Source organism: Vulpes vulpes, chromosome 4 (assembly GCF_048418805.1).
Source record: "Vulpes vulpes isolate BD-2025 chromosome 4, VulVul3, whole genome shotgun sequence".
Taxonomy (NCBI): domain Eukaryota; kingdom Metazoa; phylum Chordata; class Mammalia; order Carnivora; family Canidae; genus Vulpes; species Vulpes vulpes.
Window position 1 is genome coordinate 54,259,503 of NC_132783.1, and position 25,188 is coordinate 54,284,690.

Below are 25,188 nucleotides of genomic sequence, written 5' to 3' on the forward strand. Positions count from 1 at the left end.
AATTAATCCACACCAGCCATCCTCAGAAGGGGATTGGTAAGCCAGAGCACTGATTCACTAATTTTATTATTATTATTATCTTAGATTTTTATTTGACAGAGACAGAGCGAGAACCAGAGAGCATGAGCAAGGGAGAATGGCAGAGGGAGGAGAAGCAGGCTCCCCACTGAGCTGGAAGCCCCAAGATGCAGATGGGATCATGACCTGAGCTGAAGGCAGATGCTTAACCAATTAAGCCAGTAATTCACTAATTCTGAATAAAGGAAGAATTATTTCTGATAGTGTTAAGATGTCAGCTCCCCTAAACTAATCAGTAAATTCAAAGCAATTCCAATTAAATTCCAGTGAGACCTCTTCCTCTCTGTCCACCCCTGCTCCCATAAGAACCCACCAAACTTGTTTGGACACTTGTATAGAAAAATAAGGTTTTGTGAAATATAGCACAATTAAAAAAAAATAAGAAAAAGGATCTTACCACATTTGAACACATACTATAAAGTCATAATAATAAAAATTGTGCAAGAACATTCATAGATCAGTTTGCAAAAGGCTAAAGAGTTTAAAAACAGACATTTGTACATGAAACTGCAATGACATTATGAACTGATAAGGTAAAGTAACTTTAGTAGAGAATATTGACAAAACTGGAGAAAATACCTGTGTGCCTTACCCAGTGTTACTCTTACACAAAGATTGAATGTGACACGTAAAACTAAGTTTAATAGATCAAAATTTCTGACCTTACAAAGGTCTCAAAATCCCCAACACAATAAAGCAAAATCAACTGATGTATTTATTATGTAAAAACTCAGGAAATATTGACATCAAGTTATCAGTTGGATGATAGATAATAACAAAAGTCCAAAACTGATAAGGGATTAATACTTAAACCATACAAGGAACTTGATTTATTGGTTTGCCAATCGAAAAAAAGGCCATGACCCAGCAGAAAAATAAGCAATGAACAAAAACGTGCTTGTTTCCCATCAGATCAAAGTGCAATTTTAAAGGTTTGATTGGCAACTTACCAAAAGGGAAACCCAAATGTTGAACAATTATATGAGGGGATGTCCAGCTTAGGAATTAGGAATTCAAGAAATGCAAAATAAAATGAGACCTTACTTTTAAGACTATGCCATTTACAAAAAAGTAGGAAGTTGGATGGTACTGATGTTGGTGAGGGTATGCATGAAACTGGTAATCTCATGCATGTAATGGAACTGTAGACTGGTGCAGTCATTCCGGAGGGCAATCTGACAGTTCTGAATAAAATGAAATATTTATAGGGGCGTTTCGGTGGCTCAGGCAGGCATTCTATTTTTTATTTCAACTCAGGTCACAATCTCAGGGTTCTGGGATTGAGCGCTGCATTGGCTTGGCTTCCGTGTGCAGTGTGGAGTCTGCTTGACGGCCTCTCTCCCTTTATCTCCGCCCTTCCTCCCTGCTCATGCACTCTCCATAAAATAAATAAATAAAATCTTAAAAAAAATGTATAGACCTGACAGTCAGCACTCTGACTCCTGTTACATACCCGTAGAGGAACTCATGAAAAGCCAATGAGAGAATTATGTTCAAAGATTTTGAAATAACAGAAATGTTAAAGCCAGCTATTCACTATAGAAATGTGTAAGTAAAATGTGGTGGCTATACAGCAGGAAGTACTTCACAATCATCAGAATAACCTAAAGGTTACATACTGCAGAAGTAATGTATGTCAATCATATGTCTGTTGGACATAAAAAAAAGATGTCTATTTCAAAGTCTAAGCCTTTACTAATTAGTCTCATCATACAAATTACCCAGCTGCTTCTACTTAGGAAACAGACAACTATCACATCTGTTATTATACCAAGTCTTTATTGAGAAGTAAAGTGCTCATTATTACATATTAATGAAATTCTCGATTGTCGAGAGAGTTACGTATGTAACATCCTCTTAATAATACAAATACAGAGGGGAAAATGATAGGAGAGGGATGAGAAGGGAATGACTAAAGAGAAAAAAAATGTAACTTATGGGTAAAAAGAAAGAATTAAATCTTATAGGTGAAATGAGAAACGGTATAACAGTAGATATATAAAAAGACTCTCTAGTGACCATAATTGATATATGGCACATGGTCAATACACATGGATACCACATAATGGCTGCACTTCAAATTGAAGTTTGTTTACATGTAACAACATGATACACATACATAAATACATACACTCAATACCCCCGGAATGCATACTTTAGTACCTAGTAATAAAGAACTTTGTGTAGCATATTCAAAAGAAAGATGGAAATAAAGCCATGAGAGATACTATTAAAGAAACTCAATGTGTATCACTTCTGTAGAAGCCAGCTTAAAAAGGTTTGTTTGGTCATACTTTCATTGAAGATTTGATTGACATATTCTACCAATTACATAAACAAGATGTGAATTCAAAACAAAGCACTGAAACACAGGCCTTCTATTGTTCTCAGAGTTGGAGTTAATCCATTAGCATTGCATTCTTTTGCTTGTCCCATTAGCTCTCAAAAGGTTATCTCATTCAATACTTTTGAAAAATAAGATCTTTATTTTTTATTGAGAATAGATTTCTTCTCCATAAATTTGGTGATACCCTCTCCTAATGAAAAAAAAAAACCTGCTGCAAACTCAAACTTTGGCTGATACATTCTGATAATGAGTGAATTTTCAATACCAAAAACTCCTTTTCACTAAGCTGAGCTCCATTTAGATTATAAATTCTAGGTTTGAAATGCAAGAGTAAGAGTATTTGAGTTCAGGGTGCCTGGTGGCTCAGTTGGTTAAGTGTCCAACTCTTGATTTTGGCTCAGGTCATGATCATCCACATCAGGAGAATGAGCGATGCGTTGGGCTCTGTGCTGAGCATGGAGCCTACTTAAGATTCTCTCTCTTCTTCTCCTTTTGCCCCTCCCTCTCCTTAATTAATAATAAAAAAAGGTATTTGAGTTCTATATTCCCAAACAACATAAAACTCAATCTTCAGTTTTACAATATTTATATATAAATTTCTAAACTTCTTTAAATTTTTGTGTAAAATGAACATGTTTGCTGAGTTAAAACCTTCACTAGATACTTAAAACATTTAGTAAATTGGCCTTCCCAGATTAGTTACAACATTAAAATCAGTTGTAAATAAGTTGAGCCACCTGGGAAGAGAATATATGGACAAATCTTTATACTAAACTAATGGTTAGAATAAATCAAACTTAGTGATAGGGCTCCTTCCTATTTTCTGATGTTATGGTTAGAGATGACTTTTTAACCACAATCAATCTTTGATGGTTTCATGCAGCTCAGAGCAAAAGTAGTGTGGATAAGTGAAACAGTTATTCCCAGATGTTAGATAGGATACAAAAACAAACAAAAAGCACATTATTCAACATTTATCTTAACCATTCATACAAATTCTAGCATAATGACTACATACCCATTCTATGGTTTGGAGTTCTTTTCCAGCTCATCTTTTAGAAAAGTTTACCCCAGGAAGGTAGTTGAAATAAAAGTCTCCTTTCTTAAAAGAAAGCTATATATTACGTCCATGAGCTAAGCCTGAGTGGGAAGGAATGCCCCTACTTTCCCTTCACACACTGGCAAAAATGACAATACTGATTTTTGTGATGGGAAATAAAACTCAGAAGCCTTTCAACAGTTCTCTCCTTGCTTTAAAGGCTACTTCATTGTCAGCTGAGAAGACTCATCCATGGTTAGCCAGTGGGCATACCACTCCATATACTTTACAAAGACTTTTTTTCTATACTCAATATTTACACCTAGATTTCTTACATGAGAAAGAAAAAATCTTTGATCCATGGGCAAAGTTTATCTAAAATAAATTAAAGTGCAGAAGAATTAACAGTTGGTCACAAAGATCAGCATCATATGGTGGTCAGGGCATATAAATAGCGTACTTGGTATGGCAATTCAGGACAGCCCCTTTCTCTCCTATTAGGGACACATACTAACACACATCCTAGACGTGGATATTGGAACTCCCGTTTGCACCTGCACCTTCCATTCCTTCTGTAGACTGGGAGGAAGAAGGGCGGGAGCTTCTGGGGCGAGGTTGACCATTTAGTCCCATGGGTGTGCCTAAACCATGACTTATCTGGGAAGCTGCGTCATCGGATTCCCAGCGTTCCAGCTCTTCCCGTACTAGCCGTTCCATCTGCTCCCTGTGGATTTCGCTGTCTCGACCCAGTCTTTCATCCTAATAAAGGAAAAAGAGACCACAATGTTGGTGGTAGGGGGATGCATACTTTTGTACTTAGGAGCGGCTCTGGGAAATTAAGGAGCCAAATAACCTGTCATTAAGTGACACTGGTGAGGGATGCCTGGATGGCTTAGTGGTTGAGCATCTGCTTTGGCTCACAGTATGATTCTAGGGTCCTGGGATCGAGTCCCATATCGGGCTCCCCATGGGGAGCCTCCTTCTCCTTCTGCCTCTGTCTCTGCCTCTCTCTGTGTCTCTCATGAATAAAAAAATCTTTAAAAAAAGTGACACTGGTGATTTATAGCACATATAGCAATTCTCTGAGCTACTGGAATAGCTTTTTTGTTTGATTCTACAATTCAGTGAAGGCAGAAGTGCATACAGTATTGAGAAAGTAACACCTTCAGATTATCATCTGACTGTACTGTCTGTAGTTACAAAGACATCTCAAAAAACCTCTCAAATTAAAGGTTACAAAATATGACAACCCTGATATTTTACTGAGTCAGTGTTTCTGTGTCAGATGACCACTTACCTCTGCCACCCCATCCAGTAGCCTTCCCAACACTTCCCTTCTCTTCAGTTTGGCCCGCTCCATGATTTCCAGCTTCACAATCACAGCATCAATCTTGGACACAATGCTGCCAATGGAGTGCTCCATGCGGTCCACTCGTCTCACCAGGCTGTGGAAAACCACAGGTGAGAGGGTCAAAGCTACTTTGTACAGTTGGCTCCCTTTTCAGTCCAGGTGGCTTTTCAAATGGAGGTGCTAAGATTTTTTTTTTTCTTAAACAAACCGATAATCTGAAATACTTTCAAAGTAGTCTCAAACTTTAGCAATAAACTCATATATTGCTGATGAGAATGCTAACTGGCACAACTTTTCTGCAAGTCAATATTGTATTAGAAGTCTTAAAAATGGGGGGATACCTGGGTGGCTCAGCAGTTTAGCATCTGCCTATGGCTCAGGGCATGATCCCAGAGTCCCAGGATTGAGTCCCACATCGGGAGCCTGCTTCTCCCTCTGCCTATGTCTCTACCTCTCTTTCTCTCTTTCATGAATAAATAAATAAAATCTTAAAAAAAAAAAAGTCTTAAAAATGTATGCTTAGCTTTTATTCAGATCTTCCAATTTTTGAAACATTTCTAAAGGAAATATGTGTATGTGTGATTTTTGGGGGGCTACCAGCATATTCATTAGAGTTCTGCTTATTAATAGTGGTTCATTGAAAAATAGTTACATTAGGGGCACCTGGGTGGCTCAGTTGGTCAAATGTCTGCCTTCGGCTCAGGTTATGACCCTGGGGTCCTGGAATTAAGCATCATGTCAGGCTCCCTGCTCAGCAGGAAGTTGGCTTCTCTCTCTCACTCTGCCCCTCCCCCTGCTCATGCTCACTCTCTCTCAAATAAAGAAATAAAATCTTAAGAAAAATGGTTACATTACATAATTAACAGAAAATTATTCAAATATGTTATTGTTCATCTATACAATGTAATTCCAAGGGAGATATCGGAAATTTTATGGTGACAGAATTATTTAATGAAACAGTAATGTTCACAATATATTAAGTAAATAGTTAGAAAACACTGTTCACTAATGATCCCATTATTTTGAATAAAAGAATTATGTAAATGCTTTAAAAACAGAAATAGGAGACAATTTCTAGAATGGTGACATGAGGGCTCTGTAGGCACTCTCCCCAGAGAAACAACCATAACTGTTGAAAACTATTTAATTTTTTTCAAAATCTGCTTAAGAAGATGTGCTTAATGCTTAATGAAGAAGTATTTATTTATTTATTATTATTTATTCATGAGAGACACAGAGAGAGAGAGAGGCAGAGACACAGGCAGAGGGAGAAGCAGGCTCCATGCAGGGAGCCGATGTGGGACTCAATCCCTGGCTTCTACGATCAGGCCCTGGGCCGAAGATGGCGCTAAACCACGGAGCCACCTGGGCTGCCCAAGAAGCATTTATTTAAGAAAAATCCACTGAACTTCAATAAGAAGAGTGAGTCTGTGTCATGTGAGCTACAGTCTGCTCCTTCTCTGTCTCCCCCAGCTCAGTGTGACAGAAATGCCACTTCAGTTGGGTTCAGCAATGAACACAGGGCTCCCACTCCTTTCAGCTCCTAGTGGGGGGCTACGGTATCTCCCAGGAAGGGGCAGGCTGCTGAGTTTCTCATCTCTATGCCTCCATCTCCACACCTCCATCTTCGAATCCATGTTGAAGAGGATCTAATCCAGGCAAGCATAGCTAAAACATATGAGGCTCTCTTCTTCCACCCAACTGCCAAATGTAAGGTGGAGTTTCAATGCCAGGAGAGGAAAAGCTGAAAGGACCGAAGGCTGTCATCCCAGCTCAGTGTCTTATTCATGAAACAGGAGTATCACTTGGGGAAGCAGACCACTGTCCCCACCCCTACCTCTGAAGCAGTGGCACAGAGGCTTTGCTCAGGGAGAGTGTCAGGCCATAGAACAGAGAGCTCCAGAGCTCCCCACAAGGGAACTGGTTTTATTTGGAACAAAGTGTTAAGCTTAAAATGCTCCTCAAAACAATGGAGATTGTAGTGATAAGCAGTTAAGATGAGGTTGGCCACCTCGGGAGATCAAAAAGGTAACTGTTTATCAGCTAGTTTATCAGAAAGAACCAGGAAAAGAGACAGCTCAGAAGTCTGCTAAAGACTGGCTTCAAAAACTACCCCTGCATGGGGTGCCTGGGTGGCTCAGTTAGTTAAACATCTGCCTTGGCTCAAGTCATGACCCCGGGGTCTTGGGACCCGGCCCTGCATCAGGCTTCCCTTGGGAGTCTGCTTCTCTTCCTCACTCTGCCTGCCACTCACCCTGCTGATACTCATTTTTTCTCTCTCTCTCTGTCAAATAAATAAATAAAAGTCTTAAAAACAACAACAACAACAACAACAACAACAACAACAACAAACTACCCCTGCAAAGGACCTTGCACTGAACTGATAAGAGTGTGGAACAATTTATATCCCAAGGCATTACTGAAAACAATAGACCAATCAACCAACAATTAGTGCAACCTAAGAGGTGGAAGTGATAACCACAGAGGCAGAAGACTTCACGGAGAGATCAGGGAAAGACCAGGAGAGCCCTGTTAAAAGCACTGTCTTTTCAAAATTATTGGAGTGGTCCTGGCTGTACCCTCTGAGAAGCAACATCAGAGGCTTCACAGTGTGGGGGAAATAGACTTCGGTGAAAAACAAGCATACAAACAGCAAACAGAACAAGCCTGGGGGTCGGGGAGGAAGAAAATTTGCATCCTAAATTGCTATAATATTTATTTAACATCTCCAGTTTTCAATAAAAAATTGACACACACACACACAGGAAAAAATGTGATCCATAATATATAGAGAAAAAGCAGGCAACAGAAACTGCCTTTGAGAGGGCCCAGATAGATTTAGTAGACAAAAAACTCAAAGTAGCTATATATTCAAAGAACTAAATATATTCAAATAACTAAAGGAAATCATGCTTAAAGAAATATAGGACAGTATGGTTACACTCATCAGAAAATATCAATATAAAGAGATACAGATTATTTCAAAGAACCAAAGAGAAATTCTGGAGTTGGAAAGTACAATAAATGAAACAAAAAAGTTACTAAGGGGGTCTCAGTAGATTTGAGCTGTCAAAAGAAAGATCAGCACACTTGAAGACAGATGGACAGAAACTATACAATCTGAAGAGCAGAGAGGAAAAAAAAGAGTGAAGAAAAATGTGGGTTACCAGTAAGTACCCCAGCATACATAGGTGTCCCAGAGGGAAAGGAGAGAAAGTGGCAAAAAAATATTTGAAGACATGATAGTTGAAACCTTCCTAAATTTGATGAAAATATTACAAATCCCAGCAGCTTAATGAATGAACTCCAACCAGGATAACTGCAAAGAGATCCATATCCAGACAGATCATGGTCAAAATACTGAGAGACAAAGACAAATAAAATTTTGAAAGTTGCAAGAGAAAAGTGACCCATCACTGATAAACAAAGGAACTTGAGTAAGATTAAGAGCTGTCTTCTCAACAGAAAGTGGAGACAAGAAGAAAATGAAGGGGAAATAAGAATATTCCCAGATAAAGAAAAACAGAATTTATGCTAGCAGGCCTGCTTTGTTTTTTATTTTTATTTTGAAAGATTTTACTTATTTATTTGAGAGTGAGAGAAAGAAAGAGAGCATGAGCTAGGGGGAGGGGCAGAGCGAGAAGCAGACTCCCTGCTGAGCAGGGAACCCCATGAGGGGCTGGATCCCAGGACCCCAGGCTCATTACCTGAATCCAAGGCAGGTGCTCAACTGACTGAGCCATCCAGGTGCCCCAGACTGCTTTAGAAGAATACTAAAGGAAGTTCTTCAGGCTAAAAGCAAGTGATCCAGACAGTAATTAGAATCCACATGAAAAAATAAAGAGCACTGGTACATGTTATTATGTAACTGTAAAAGACAGTACAAATGTCTATTTCTTTTCATTTTTTTCTCTTAACTGATTTAAAAAAGCAACTGTGTAAGACAATGTGTATATAATTGTATTGTTGGGCCTATAACATATAGAAATGTAATAATATATTTGACAATAACAGGGCAAAGGAGGTGGGTAAGATCAAAGTTGTATTGGCATATGGAAATGACACCAAATGGTAGCTTGAATGAACAGGAACAAATGAAGAGAGCCAGAAATGGTAAATAAGAAAAAGAATATGCTAAATTCAATAAATAATCCTTTCTCTTCTTTCTTGTCTCAGCTCTTTTAAGAGACATAAAATTACATGAAGTGATAATCATAACAATGTGGTACTGGATTCATGACATATATGGATAAATGGGTATAATAATGGAGTTAAAAGAGTTAGATAGGAATGATATTTCTGTATTTCCTTGCATTAAGTTAATTATATTAACCTGAGGTAGATTCTGATGAATTGATTGTATATGTTAAGTCCTAGAGCAACCACTAAAAAAATAACTGAAAAATGTAGTGAGAGAAAAGGAATTAAAGGAATTAAAATGTTACATTAGAAAATATTCACATTAAAGAAAGCAATAAAGGAGAAAAAGACATGAGGCCTATAGAAAATGGAAAATAAAATGGCAGATAGAAGTCCAACTGTATCAATGGTTAATGTTAAATGTAAATGAAAGTAAAATTCAAAAGGCAAAGACAAGGGATGCCTGGGTGGTCCTGGCAGAGCATCTGCCTTCAGTTTAGGATGTGATCCCAGAGTCCTGGGATTGAGTCCCATATCAGGCACCCTTCATGGAGCCTGCTTCTCCCTCTGCCTACGTCTCTGCTGCTCTCTCTGTCTCTCATGAATAAATAAAATCTTAAAAAAACCCCACAAAACACAAAACAAAAGGCAAAGACAATCAGACTGGATAAAAAGACCAGATCCAACTATATGCTGTCACTATAAGGTAACACACTTGAGATTCAAAGACACAAATAGGCTGGAAGTGAAAGAATGGAAAAGATGTATCTCGCAAAAAGCAACAATAAGAAAGCTGGAGTTGCTATAGTAATATCAGACAAAAAAAGACTTTAAAACAAACAAACAAAAATCTTACTGGAGATAAAGTAAGACATTTTAGGATGAAAACAGGGTCAATCTATTAGGAAGATACACCAATTATAAACATGTATACACCTAACAGCAGAGTCCCCAAATACACAACATAAAACCATACAGAAATGAAGGAACAGACAATTCAATAATAATGGTTGGAGACTTTAATACCCCACTTCCAAAAGTAGATAGAACAAAAGGCAGAACAACAGGAAATAGATTTGAGTAAGACTATAAACCAACTAGATCTAATAAACACCTAAAGAACACTCCACTTAACAGCAGAACATACATTCTTCTCAGGTGCACATGGAACATCCTTTAGGACACACCATGTGCTAGGCCTTAAAAATATAAAACAAAGTAAACACATGTAAATGGAGATACAAACGCCAAAATGTTAATTGGCATTTTGGTTTAGTGGGAACAGAGGAGATTTTAAGGTTTTCTTTATTTGCTAACTTTCCTATAAGGAACGTATTACTTTAATCAAAAGGAAAAAACACCATTAAAAGCTATAAAAAAAGGGAACCCTGGGTGGCGCAGCGGTTTGGCGCCTGCCTTTGGCCCAGGGTGCGATCCTGGAGACCCGGGATTGAATCCCACATCGGGCTCCCAGTGCATGGAGCCTGCTTCTCCCTCTGCCTGTGTCTCTGCCTCTCTCTCTCTCTCTCTCTCTCTCTCTCTCTGTGTGACTATCATAAAAAAAAAAAAAAAAAAAAGCTATAAAAAAAAGAGTTGATGACTAGTAATGGAAAGGATCAAATTGCGAGAGGTAGAAGCTGCTTGGTCTCATTTGAACTTGTCAGCCCAGATTCTGTCAATTCTTTTGTACTTACACTTGAAACTCTTCATAAGAAACTCCACTGGAGATACTTCCCCTCCTTCTGGAGCTATGCCCACTGTCTTCATCATCATCCTCCTCGGAGTCATCCAGGCTTCGTGGGAAACTTCGGCTACTCAGGGGTCGTGGTAAGGAGCTGTGATCTAGATCCAGGTCCTCCTGCAACACATGGGATCACCAAGTGAGGAGCGAGAACACCCAGTCCCTGCGGAGCTTCACTGAGGCCTCGGGCAAATGGGAACCGGGCATGGACCATTTAACAACAGACTGTGCTTCCCACCCTTTGACATTTTAGGGGCTTGCACATTTTCAAAACATATTGACCAGCAAGGAACTGCTAACTTGTTTGGACAAAAAAGAACATTAAAAATATAACAAAAAAGGGGTGCCTGGGTGGCTCAGTGCTTGAGTGTCTGCCTTTGGCTCAGGCAAAGGCTCCCTCTGCCTATGGCTCTGCCTCTCTGTGTCTCTCATGAATGGATAAATAAAAGTTTAAAAAAATTAAAAATATAACAAAGTAAATGGAGAAATACATTATCACCTTTTCATAAAAGATAGCACATTGAATATCTACAGAGTGGGAAGGATATCTTAGAATAAAAATTTTGACTAAACATGGTATGATGTGATTTTACTCACTGTCTTCTTGTTCATATTTCACTATACCTGGCAAAGTTTCCCACTCACTGGCACCGTTCTGTGGAGTTTAGAAACCACTGTTGTATAACATCTCCTTCTAGAAAAGGGATTTTTGTATATAGTTTTCACCTGTATTCTCTATACCTTAATTATCATGGATATTTTTTGGTTTGTTTAACCATTTATTTTTAAAGTTAATGTTAAAGCTTTTAATGATCCTTTTTGATCATAAAAGACCATTTCGTCATAAGTATTCAAATGGAAGGCAGCTGCTAGTTTTGTGTTATTATAAATGTTAATCTGTAGAGGAATTAACTTTATATCTCCTGAGGAGACTTCTTCCCTCTCATGGACACTGTGAAGTACATAACTCCTAGGCTTTCCTTTTCAAGCTGATGACCAGAAAGCTTAGGACCAAATTTGTAGGTCAGTCTTTAACAAGCATATATGTATTTTTATGGGATGCATTTTTAGCTTCATAGTCTAGTTTTATATTTCATTTTTTGTTTACCTTATTTTTCTCATTTTGATTTTTTACATTTGTGCCAACCTACTATATTTTTACATATTATTATGCTATATATCCTTTTTGGAATATGCTAGGCACTGCTCCATAAATTGACTGAGAAAGAGAGACAGAGAAAGAGGCAGGAAGACAGAGACTCTCAGCAATCCACTACTTAGCATCTTGTCTGAAACACCAAGGGCTGAATGAAATCATGTTCTCCTAAACTAGACCCACCCTCTCTTTTTCCAAGTCATCTCTCATCTGCTGATGTTCGTGTTCAGTCAGTTCTTGATCTCCATCTTGGTCATATTTTGTGAATATTGCCTCGATCTCTGCATCTGTATGGCCCTTCCTGAAATTATTGAGAGGTTACAGATGAAATCACTCAAGTGCATGGTCCAGCGCAAATACAGAGACATCAAAATGCAGGGAAAAAAGAGAAATTATGGAATCAGGGCCAGCCCTCCTCTTACAATATGTTCTAGAAAGACACTCTGAAAAAAAAATGGGTGCTTGGGCCAGAAATATCCTTATTATCAAGAACTTATCTTTATGTAGGAATTTCCCAGGGCCTCAGAGAGTGTGATTCTCACCCTTTGAGATCTTGTCGAAGTTCATCAAAGTTTAACTTGCCTCCTCCTTGCCTCAGACTCTCAGAAATGTCATCCACAGTATTTTTTTTCAGTTTTAGTTTGACTAAGGCTTTATGGTAGCCCTGTTGAAAAGAAAAGATCTGATTTAGTTTATTCTGGCTTTGCATATGCTTTAGCATGCATTTATACTAGTAACTACTAACATAAATCTTGCTTTACGTGGTAGTGCAGGACTGTGAAACTGACCAGGCAAGATCGAATGTGCAAAGTGATGTTAATGATCAACAGGAAAAATCATGATGGCTCCCTGATTTTTAAAACATTTGATCAGAGGCACCTGGCTGGCTCAGAAAAGCATGTGACTCTTGATCTCGAGGTCATGAGTTTGAGCCCCACATTGGGTGTAGAAATTACTTAAATAAATAAACTTTAAAGAACCCCAACTTTTTATCAAAGCATTAAAAACTCCCTTGGTACTAGTTATAAATTTATCGGGAAAATTAAAAAAAAAAAAACAGTAAAATGAATATTTATTTAGTACACCGAAATTTAAAATATTAGAAACATTCAAAATTAAAAGGTTTCATTTCTTTGTAAAAAATTTATCCAGAGTAGTTTGAACAGTGCTACTATGGAAGCCTTTTTTCCACGTCTTGAGGAGCTTTCACAATCCTTTTTAAAAAATCCTTTCTTAATATGGATCAGCTCCCAACATTTTATCCTTTGCACTTTCAGTGTTGCAAAATATCTCCAGGTGTTCCTTTAATGTGACATTCTTTGCCAGCATCACTTCCTCAGAGACACTGTCAGCCTTTTCATCACAACCACTACCCTCATTCATGTTGATAAATTTGTCTTCACTAAGGCAAGTCTTTGCCTATCTTTCTTTCCACAGATGTTCAAGATCTTGAAGGGTAGCAGTGTCAACTTTCCCATGGCCAGCTACCTATTCTGATGTTACATTTGTTCTGAATTTTACTTTCAGTGTTCTCATTTGTTGTTTCTTTGCCCTGCTTTCATCTTTGCTGGACCATTCTCCCTGTCAGGTATGCATTCTTGTAAAATGTCATGTGGTTTTCTCACAGGGAGATACAGAAGCAATGCAACTACATATCTGGAGCCTGAACTGGGCAGCAGATGCTCAGTGACCTATCCCAGACTTTGTAAGAAGTGACTATAGCTCACTGATTATGATTACTGTTACTTAATGATTTGTAGACTGTTACTTAATGATTTGTAGACTGAAGAGCTAGCAGTGAAGTTTGTATTATGCTATTACAGTTAGTATACTGTGATAACTGAAATGTTCTGTGACAATTAGAAGTTTGTACTTTATACTATTATTTATAGTCAAGATACTGTGACAAATGAAATGTGAGCTGTGTCGAGAGGCTGGTGTTATTTAACTGAAATAATTGAAATCTGCGCATATCAGAACCAAAGTGCAAAGTCAGGACTGCCTGTATACATCTGGGAGATTTACTAACATGTAATACACTGTGTTGCAAAATTCAGGACAACACAAATCTTAGGTCCCATCAAAGAGACTTTAAGAACTAGGAGTTCTCTGTTGCAACATGATTCACAGACAACAGTCTTAGGACTTGAACCAACAGAAAAAGATCACACAGTCAAAGAGCCACTGATATTTAGCAAAATGACATCAGAGAACAAGCTGTCTACTTTAGGTGAAGTTACTTGTTGTTGCTTAAGTTTCACACTTTAAACCAAATAAAGAAGTCACATTGGGAAGAACAAAGCTGCCCAACTTTCCTGTCCAAGCCCTTCCATTTATTTAACAACTTCCTGAGAAGAAAGTAAGTGAAAGTTCTCAGGCCCTTAGGCTGTGGCCTTCCTCCGTGGCCTTTTTTCTTTGACTATTTTAAAACTTCCCTGTAAGGTCAAGGATAAAGGAAGAACTACAAAACATTTGCTTCTAAATTTGTTTTTCTTTCTTAAAATCGTATTTGAGATAGAAAAAGTGGAAATGTCTTTGTATTCTTCCCTTCCAGTTTATTCTGAACTCTGGATCTGCAAGTGACAGTCAAGCAGAGGTGTCCCCAAAACAAGTAAAGGTAAAACCAGCAGCTCAGCTCTTAAGAGCTAAAAGAGATTGTTGAGAATTTAATTCTAGGGCATGAAAGGATTCCTAGAATTGAAGTCCAAGCTAGCAGTATACCCATCTCTAGCTCTAAGACAGAGAACATTTAAATTATTCCTGAAATGTAGCAATCTATTCTTTATTTTAAACAATTATAATGCATCAGTGTTGATGTGGAAATCTAGCTGAAACAATGCCCATTTTATGTAGAAAATAAAATAATTCTGAGAATCAGGGCTTGTCATACCTTTCTGATAAGATCTGAGAGTTCCATTTCAGCTTTCTGCTGGGCCAGATCAGATTTAACTTCAGAGTAAGTATCATTGATGATGGCCAAAAACATATTCTGTTTGTAAATCAAAGGAAAGTTGAGATTAAAGAAGAAACCTAAATATACTTCTGAGACATCAATCCAAAATTTGACATAAGATTTTTGTTCATTTTTTTAAACAATCTGATGTCTTAATGAGTTGTAAATTAATAGTTTTGTGACTATACTCTCTGAGAAAATTATTTTTTCCATTAAGTCATACCAAGGGAAAATGCAATATGTTTTCTTACTTACAAACCATATATTGTGATACATTTTGCAAAAAGAGACAAGAATGAAATACAACAAAATACTGATGTATTACCTATGGATGGTGGGATTCTTGTATTTCATTATTTTTGCTTGTCTATGTTCTCTATACTTTTTTTATTTGACAGAAATTAATTAGAAGTGTAGAACTTTCCATAGCTCTTCAAATTTCAACAGTCAATATAGACAAGTGGAATTCTATGCTTCTTCCAAATATTGTTATATAACATTATTTGAGATTCACAGAACATATTTTGAAGAGTTAAAAAGATCTCTGCCAATGGGAATTCAGTAGGTTTCACAGAGGATAGTCAAGAGCAGCTTAGAGAAAAAGACAGACTTTAGAGTCAAGGACACTTAAGTTTTAGTATTAGCACGTCCAAACTACACTGTTTAAATGTTCTAATCTTTATTTTGAAATATATTTGTTCTTGCATTAATAAAATGGGAGAAGTAACAGTTCCTCCCCTACAGATTTGTTGTAAGAATTAATAAGGTAATCTATGTCAAGTGCTTAGGACAGGCCCTTATGCATGGTAAGCGCTACATAGCTTATAATATAGCTATTATTATTCAGTAATGGTTAGTTCATTTTCCTAACTTTCCCCTCCCCAGGACAATGGTCTATGTTTCCAACACCTGTTCCTGACAGATTTTCTTGAAACACCATATCCAATAGATCAGGTCTTTCTTTAACACACTCTTTCTTCACTGTTCCTTTCTTGGCATATAGCTAAGGTTTCTAACTATAGAATTATGTATTTGATTATGTCTGTTTTCCCCACAAGTTTGTAGAATCTCCCTGAGGGCAGGGCTAGTCTTATTTTCCTTACTACTGTATCCCCAGTACATAGCACCTTGCCTGGAATATAGTAGTTCAGTAAATACTATCTAATAGTACTAAATGACTGGAGAATGAACAAATGAGAACTCTATTATTTTAATAGTCTACTAAATTGCTACAAATTAAGGAGGAATACTATTTAAGATTCTGTAGCAGAAATGAAAATAAAAAATAAAACGCATGTAAGTTCCTGGATTAATGCTCAATTCCAAGAGCAGGTGGAGTAACATCTGTAAGTGTCTCCCTCCCAACCCAGGCAATTAATGTTCTCTTTTTAAGTTTCCAAATGGCTGGTAGCTAATGCCTGCAAATATCTTAGTTGTAGGATTAATGTGTGGGTCCTCTGAAGAGAGTTACAAAAATTAAAAGTGCCTGAGAAAGACTACTGAGGATGTGGGGAGAGGAAGCTCCTCCTCCTCTTCACCCTGTCTCAGAAGGTTCACTTAATTGTGTAATCGGACATCTTTCCCTGGTGATGATGAGCTTTTCTTTCCTGGCTCAGTTGGATCACCTCACATCACTATAGCTTCTTTTAAAGCTGGGGCAGGCACATGGGTGGCTCAGTTGGTTAAGTGTCTGACTCTTGATTTCAGCTCAGGTCATGATCTTAGGGTCATGAGATCAGGTTTGCTTGGGATTCTCTCTCTTCCTGTCTCTCTACCCCTCCCTCCACTTGAGTGCATTCTCTCTTGCTCTACATAAATAAATAAATAAAATCTTTAAAAACAGAAAAAATAATAAAAAAATAAAGTCAGGGCAGTAAATAAACCACCTGGCAGCCATGTCAGAAAAGTGGCAAACCCTGCACTTGGCTTGTCATTTCTCTAAAGAAAAGTTTATAATCCTCTTCTCTCTCTATGGGGTGCAGGGGTGTGTAATAGCTTCTTTTCATGTTCTATTGATTGATTTGCTGAAACCTACTAGAAACCAACATTCAAATAAGTATACCTTTGACCATGTCAAATTGCTGCAAGTATATCCCTCATTCAGCAGATTAATATACAAAGAAAACTGAGGTGACCTGTAGTTAACTAATGGGTCTGCTACAGAACTCTCAATTCCTGGTTTTTGTTTTCTTAGTAGAGATTTATGATTCAGAGGCTCCACAATCCAAAGTACTACCAATATTAGAGATGAACAAGGCTTAGAATTCCCTCTTTGTTTTCCTTAACATATGATAGGAAACAGAAATAGCAGAGGCTTAACTTTAAAACTAATGATACAGGGTGTCTGGGTGGCTTAGTCAGTTGAGCGTTTGACTTGGTTTTGGCTCAGGTCATGATCTCAGGGTCATGAGATCGAGTCCTACATGGGGCTCTGTGATTCTCTCTCCCCTTTGCCCTTCCCCCTCCTTGTACTCTCTATTTCTTTCTAAAATAAATAAATCCTTAAGAAAACCCAATAAAACTAATGATACATACATATAAGATACAAATGGACTTGCATGATATACCTAACTCTTTCAATACTACTAAAGTAGATCTTATACTCAATCTACAAATACCATATATATAACTACTAAATACCTGTACCAACTTTGGGGATATTACACTGAATTACTGAACTTTACACAAAGGAACTTTTAAATCTATTGAAAATGAAGGCAATTTTGTTGTTCTCTTAAGAGGATGACTGATATAAGGAAAACTTAAATATTAGTGTTTAGATAAAAAATACCCACTGCCTAGGTTAAGCTAACTTAATTGAATAGTTTCTCAGTAAACAAATAAATGTGTAAATGTTAAAATGAAGAACAAAATGCTTTTTAAAAAATATTAATTCACTTAGGGTCAAAATGTTAAAAATGTTAATTTTTACTAAGTTAAGAGAATGAAAAATTATTTTTGAAAGTAATTTTTAAAAAGATTTTATTTATTTATTCATGAGAGGCACAGAGAGAGGCAGAGACACAGGCAGAGGGAGAAGCAGGCTCCATGCAGGGAGCCCAATGTGGGACTCGATCCCCGGTCTCCAGGATCATGCCCTGGGCTGAAGGCAGGCGCTAAACCGCTGAGCCACCCAGGGAGCCCCTATGAAAGTAATTTTTAAAGCAATTTCCACTGATAGATCTAGCTTTATTTTATTTTTATCTATTTATTTATTTAGAGTGTGAGAACAGGGGTTGGGAGAAAGAGAATCTCAAGTATGTGCTGAGTGTGGAGCCTGACACAGGGCTTGATCTCACAATCCTGAGATCTTAATCTGAGCTGAAATAAAGAGTTAGCTGTTTAACTGAGTAGAGCCATACAGGTGCCCTTACATTTACTTTTAAATATAAAATTTGAATATCTTTGTAAGTAGTCTCTAGATGTGTTAAATATGAGTAAGTGAAAGCAAAATATCTTAATCTTCACAAGCAATGATTCACTCAAATATCACTCTTGACATCCTGGATCTAGCTCGCTTTGTCAGTTCCTATTTTTTTTAAAGAAGAGAAGGAAAAGAGGAATGAAAAGTCATGCTGGCAAGTGATATGAAACTGCTGACATCTGTGTTAAAAAAGCATGTAAAAATGTAAGCATTCTACTTTTTCGGCAAAGCACTATTTTAGGTGACTTTAAAAATTTGCATGTGATCTAATTTATTATTTTTTTTGCATTGAACAGACACATATATATGGATAAACGAAACACCATGGAAAAGTTACTTGGTGAAGACTTAAAAGTGAATCAAAGAGAAGTAAACTAAAATAAGTCTTTTAGATCTATAGTTTTTCATAGGTATTTTAAAAAATGGTAAGGACTCTAGTGAGAGAAAAAGGAAGATGGTGATTTTATGATAGTGATTTATGAAGTTTAAATCACCTCACTATAAACAAAAGTGTACATACCAAAAGAATGAAGAACATAAAGAACACAAATGTAGTGAAATAAATTGGTCCCAAAACTCGATTGGCTTCCTCAATCTCTGCGAAGTTGATATCACCCAAAATGATACGGAATTGAGTGAAACTATAAAAACAAAACAAAACAAACACCACAATACAAAAACAAAGAATGTCCAGCATTGTTGTAACATTTCTTAAAGATGATTTCACATTTTTGGACTTAAAAAAAAAAAAACAGTGTCGATAGCTGCCAAATAAAAAATTGTCAATCCCTTTGGAAAACTCTTACTATTATATGACCAATTGAAGCCTCTGGAATAAAAATAATATACTTTCATGCTAAATATGTTATTTCCATTTGGTTAAAAAGAAAATATTATTACTATTATTACTATTATACTAAATATTATTACTATTACTATTATTACAGGGTGACATAAAGCAATCAGCTATAAGGATTTAACACATAATCTGGCTAAAACATGGCAATTCTAAACCTCACAAGAGTCACCCTGGTTCTGAATTTAAAACCTCATTAAAAAAAGACTTGAGGGATGCCTGGGTGGCTCAGCAGTTGAGCTTCTGCCTTCGGCTCAGAGCATGATCCCGGGGTCCGGGATCGAGTCCTGCAGCAGGCTCCTTGCAGGGAACCTCTTTCTCCCTCTGCCTATGTCTCTGCCTCTCTCTGTGTGTCTCCCATGAATAAATAAATAAAATCTTAAAAAAATATTTGAAGGATAGCTAAAATTATATGCATTCAAAGATCCAATATCCTCATATGCACTCAAAGTGGTATTGACTAGCTATGTGTTTGCCAATGTTGGATCTTAATCAGTAAAATCATTTCCATTCCTGACTTCCATCAAACAGTGACGTTAATTAGGTGTTCTCCTGTACAAAGCCCATTAACTTCTTTTTTTAAATATATTTTTTTAAAGGAGTTGATTTTTTAAAATTTAAATTCAATTAATTAACATATAATGTATTATTAGTTTCAGAGATAGAGGTCAGTGATTCATCAGTCTTATATAAAACCCAGTGCTCATTACATCATGTGTCCTTTTTAATGTCCATCACCATTTACCCCATTTTCCCATCTCCCTCCCCTCCAGCAACCCTCAATTTGTTCCTATTTAAGAGGGAGACAAACCATAAGAACCCTATTAACTTCTGTGATCATAATGCTCTTCTCCTTTCCTAATTAACTCCTTTCTAAATGGCATGGAAATCTAATACTGGTTTGTTGTTGTTGTTGTTGTTGTTGTTGTTTAGTCTTAATATTATATTTGAGAACTTTGGAAAAAGACTAAAAGACTGAAAATTCCTGTACTGATTTGAGTTTCTCTTAGAATATTAAAAATACTATTTTTTTCTTAGAAAATAACTCCAAGTTTAAAATATTCGGCAACAGTATTAAATAACAATGACAATATAGGTAAATGTCTCCTAAAAGCTACCATCTGCATTTGGTGCTGGGAAGACCTCCGTCTTTGTAATAGTATTGGTTTACTATAGCTGTTCTACTATGTCTTATTACTTTAGAGCTGCTATCTTAAGTTTACCAGCATTATACATTGCTATGTTTGCACGGGTGGGTGATTGCTTCTGGCAAAGATAAATTCTTATTTTTAAATAACTATTTTAAAATACTTACTGGTTAAATAACAACCATGAAGATTTATCCTTCAGAAGGCAGTAACATCTCTGATTAATTTTTTTTTAATTCCATATATACTTACATACACTCTTGGAAAGTACTGAAGTCATCAACCTGAGTGCCAAAGACAAGGTATGCCAACTGAGCATACGCTAAGAAAATAATGAAGAACATAATTGCAAAGCCAAGGAGGTCTTTGGCACACCGAGACATGGTTGTGGAGAGCTGACTCATGGTCCTGTTAAAGTTGATGAATTTGAAGAGCTGTAACAGAGGGAAGATATCAATAGATGAATGGGTAAACAAAATGTGGTAGATAGTGCACAATTGAGTGTTATCCCGTCTTACAAAGGAATGAAATTTTGAAATATGCCACATGGGTGAATTTTGAAAACATTACATTAAGTGAAATAAACCAGACACAAAAAAGACAACTATTGTATGATTCTACTAACATGGAGTAGTTAGAATATGGAAATTCATTGAGACAGAAAGTAAAATAGAGGTTACTAGAGCCTGAGATGAAGGGAGAATTTGGAATTCATGTTTACTGGATACAGAGTTTCAATGGGGATGATGGAAAAAGTTCTGGAAATGCCTATGGTGATGGTTGGACAACACTGTGAATGTAATTAATGTCACTGAATTTGTACACTTAAAAATGGCTAAACTGATAAATTTTATGTTATGTATTTTTTACAACATTTTTGTAAGAGGGATAATAATGACTTGCTTTTTGCCCAAACCTGGCAACTTCTGTTTTCTCATTCAAAAAGTATTTGTTGAGTGCCTATCATGTGTCAGGCACTATTCTTGGAGCTGGGAACAACAGAGAACAGAACAAAGCTCCAGCCCTGATGTTGCTAACATTTTAGATGATGGTTACAATATAATAAAAACAGTTTACATCATAATTAAGATGATCAGTGATATTCTTCCCCCTAAGAAAGATTAACATAAAAGAGGAAAAAAGTCACAAATGAAAACTAGTAAAACAAACAAAACAAAACAAAACAAAACAAAAAAAAAACAAACCCAAAATACCCTTGGGGAAATATTTATTGAATGTTATTAACTGTCATTCAATGTTTAGCAACTCTGTGCCAGGCATTATGGGAAGGGCTATGTATACTGACTCACATCTTTGCAATGAGATTGCAATACTGGTGTTCTGCCCCCAAAGTCAGCCAGGACTCAGAGCCAGCAGTTGAACCCAGCTCTGTCTGACAGCAAAGCCATATTGAACATTTCTGCAGGCAAGACATTGAGAATGGCTGTTCAGGTTGTTCATCACAGCCCAGAGGCATGACAACCTGCATAACTCTAGGTAGAAGTCCTGGTGGAAGCATATTAGGGGGATACATTAGAAGTCGAATCACAATCCATGCCCTCAAGAACTTTAATGTTTTGGAAGTAGAACAGTTACAAGCAAAACACTAAATAAAACACTCAGCCTGAGGCACAAACTGAAAGGAAATCTCTAGAATTTTACTTAAAAGAACTCTTCAACATTGTTTCTGGCCACAATAAAACTTGGAAGGAGGGGTTGTTATAATCACATTACCTAATTCCTATTGGATTTGGATTATTATTACTCTTTCCTGATAAAGATTTGGTGTGTTACTGGTGGTTTTTCCTGAATAAGCACTTAACTAAATAAATAGCAAGAGATAAAGGATGAGTCTACATCCTCTGATAAATCTCAGGCCTTTCAGGTGTGAATAGCAATTCAGGAAAATAAATAACTTTTGGTGAGTAGCTTCTAGAACAGCGCTGTTTAATAAAACTTCCTGATGGAAGTTCTTTATTTGATGGAAATGTTCTTTATTTCCACTGTCCAATATAGTAGCCATCAGCCACATACAGACACTGAGATCTTAAAATGTGGCTAGAGTGAGAGGGGAACTGAATGTTTAATGGTATGCAATTTTAATTAATTAAAATTTTAATTTCAATAGCCATTTGTGGCTAGTAGCTACTCTCTGGGTAGCAGAATTCTAGAACTTGACAGTTGACACACTGCCTGCTGCCGCACTATTACTAAAATTTCTTGCATCTCCAGAATTGAGGCTCATTTGTATATGAAATGCCCTAACCTTTCACATACATGGAAATGCACATTATGTTTCAGAAAAGAAGGAAACAAGTAATTAAGGTGCTTCTTGGAAGAGTATGCATCTGTCCCAATCTCAATTCTCGGTAAAGCTTCTGTATGGCCTCCACTCAGAAAATAGGCAATGCTTCTATAGATCATTTCTAATGCATCTCTCCATCAGCCCATCTCATTCTTAGTTCCTTCTCCTTCACCTGGTCACCCCACATCAGGTGAAACTCAGATTTGCATATCCTAGGGCCCTAGGCCCACCTCTGATATTGAAAAGGCTTCTTTTGCACTTATTAAACAAATCTGCAGGGATGGACCCTGCAAGAGTGCAGTTCCTAGGAAGTATCAATCACAGTGAGATGAAAGAATGCATGGGTCCTGCTAATTTACTTGTAAAATATGAAGTGGCTATGGTTGGCTATTTGAATTTGGCCACAAAAGTGAATTCAAGTCCTCCAACATTTTGTGTGGCTGATGTTAATAAAAAGGAGAGAAAAATATTATTAAATATCCAGAATATGAAATCTGTAAATTACCTTAATCCAGACAAAAAATACTATGACAGCAGCTATATTGTTGAACTGTATTTGCCAGTATGCCAGATGCTCAAAGTTGGGGAAAGTATTTTGATCCTCTAGAAACTGCAGTAGCACCTCCACATTTGATGTTCTATATATGTTAATTCCTATAGCGACCACTGACAGCTGGAAAACAAAAGATTTATAGATTATCACAGTGCTTTAGAAACATATAACTTATCTTAAAATGACTATTTTTCCTTATTCATGTATTACTCCTAGGGCTCACCAATCTGCTTACCCAAGTGACTCATACAAATGGTTAAGGTTGAGCACAGCCATAAAATAAGTGTAACAATAAACCACCTGCATTCTCTTAGCTAGGAAGAGAAATCCAACGAGCACATGTGTGTTTGTGTGTGCATATGTATACACACACACGAGATGTTGCTATATTACAAAATCAAACTCAAATAGGAATGCCTTATTTTTTTCTGCCACCCTCATTTAAGTAACTTTCCACTCTTCTGTTTTCTCCCTCATCTTGCTTTGTTTTTGTTTCTTTTTCTTTTTTTTTCAATTACCAGCTATTACATTCTTTCCACTATTCAACAAATACAACTGGATATCTATGTACACAGCATTGTGCCAGGGGCTAAGAGGAATAAACAGAAGTAAAATGCACAAATTCTGTTCTCAAGGAACTTCTACTCTGGTTCAAGACCAGGTCACACACAAAAATAAGTAACACAAAAACCTACTAAGGAGTTGGCATCGTACAACATAAGGTGAAGGTGAAACAAGACTTATCTACAAGGAGTGCTTATAAGAGGAAAGAAGATGCTTGGTCTAAAAGATGGTGGGAATGATGGTCAGAGAGTGCTTGAAGACTTGCAGTGGGAACACATGTGAGCCAAGGGTTTCCCTCCTGCTCATTTTTGTCCCTTAGCTCATGACCATGCAACTTTTCACATCAGCTTCAGTCCTGCCTCTAAAACCAGATTTGAGACATTGATTGGGCCCTACTTGCATCCATCACCACTGGATTAATGTATATGTATGGAAAGTTCTAGAGGTTAACCATTACAGCCAAGGCCTCTTGTGAGGTCTGAATCCACAGCAGATGGGTCATACAGGTACTGAGGCCTTTGCTGTCCATTCCCTTTCTTTTTTCATAAATGACAATCAAAGACCACTTCATTAGCCTTTTTTGAGATGGGTGTCTTGATCATGGCCCCAAGTGATTATTATAGCAAAGACCTGCCTGGCTACCAATCACAGCTGAAAAAGCTAACCTCACCACCTTTTTTGTGAAGGATTCCCAGAGCAAATCTTGTATTTTTGTGTTGGTGGTAGGAATCTTTTCTTTGAGTTCTCTGGAATACACTGAAAATGTTTCTCTATATTGACTAGGTTGAGAGGGAAGGATTAATTGAATAACAATAATGCTTTACTCAACTTTCACTAGGTAAAATTGCTTTGTATCCAGGATGTGGTCATTTATACAATATCAAAATAGAGAGTGAGAGAACAGATGAGGAAAGAGATTTTGTAAGCACTTGAGTTATGCCCTGCTGAATTTTCTTTGGGATTCTCATCCCTATCTAGAAAAGAACTTTCCTTCCTTAACATAAGCTTCTTAAGGGGAGGTTTTTGGGCTGTTCTGTTCAGTCCTATATCCCCAATGCCTAGAAAAATGCCAGGTACATAGTAGGTGCTCAGAAAATATTTGTTGAATAAATAAATTAATCATTTTCACCATTGAAACCTACCAAGCAACAAAATTATTTGAATTTAGACTTAATAGTTGTCTTTTTTCCAGTAATTCTGCTGGTTTTTAAAGACAGTTATTTAGGTCAAATGGTTGGCTAATGTAAGCCCACAGATTTCAGAGTCTTTGTTAAAGAAACAAAAGGAAAACAGGGAAAGTAATTTCAAAGTGATTCTAAGATGTTTTATATATATATATATATAATAGAAACTTCAAGTTTCAGGTGTGCTTTAGCACATTTGGGCCAGATAAAAATGTTTGCTTTTTTTTTCATGGAGTTAAAGGTCCAGTGGAACATAGGGCTTGTTTTGGAGGGTGAGTAGAAGGTGTGCCCTTATTTCTGCTGGGTCAGAGAAGGTTTCAAGGGAGAAGTAGGATTCCAGTAGCCCTTC

The 25,188-nt window shown here is 37.0% G+C and overlaps 1 protein-coding gene across 1 annotated transcript in view; it reads right to left on the bottom strand.

The window, feature by feature from the left end:
- Nucleotides 1-1,836: 1,836 nt before the first annotated feature.
- The window catches only part of PKD2 (polycystin 2, transient receptor potential cation channel), a 54,237-nt gene continuing 30,885 nt past the window's right edge, over nt 1,837-25,188 (bottom strand). The window contains exons 7-15 of the mRNA XM_072754953.1: nt 23,044-23,211; nt 20,486-20,667; nt 18,750-18,870; nt 14,743-14,841; nt 12,395-12,516; nt 12,036-12,153; nt 10,650-10,813; nt 4,762-4,909; nt 1,837-4,223 (exon numbers count right to left, since the gene is read on the bottom strand). Of these exons, the coding sequence (XP_072611054.1) occupies nt 3,987-4,223; nt 4,762-4,909; nt 10,650-10,813; nt 12,036-12,153; nt 12,395-12,516; nt 14,743-14,841; nt 18,750-18,870; nt 20,486-20,667; nt 23,044-23,211 (1,359 nt within the window). The 3' untranslated portion in view covers nt 1,837-3,986. The remainder of the gene's footprint in view (nt 4,224-4,761; nt 4,910-10,649; nt 10,814-12,035; nt 12,154-12,394; nt 12,517-14,742; nt 14,842-18,749; nt 18,871-20,485; nt 20,668-23,043; nt 23,212-25,188) is intronic.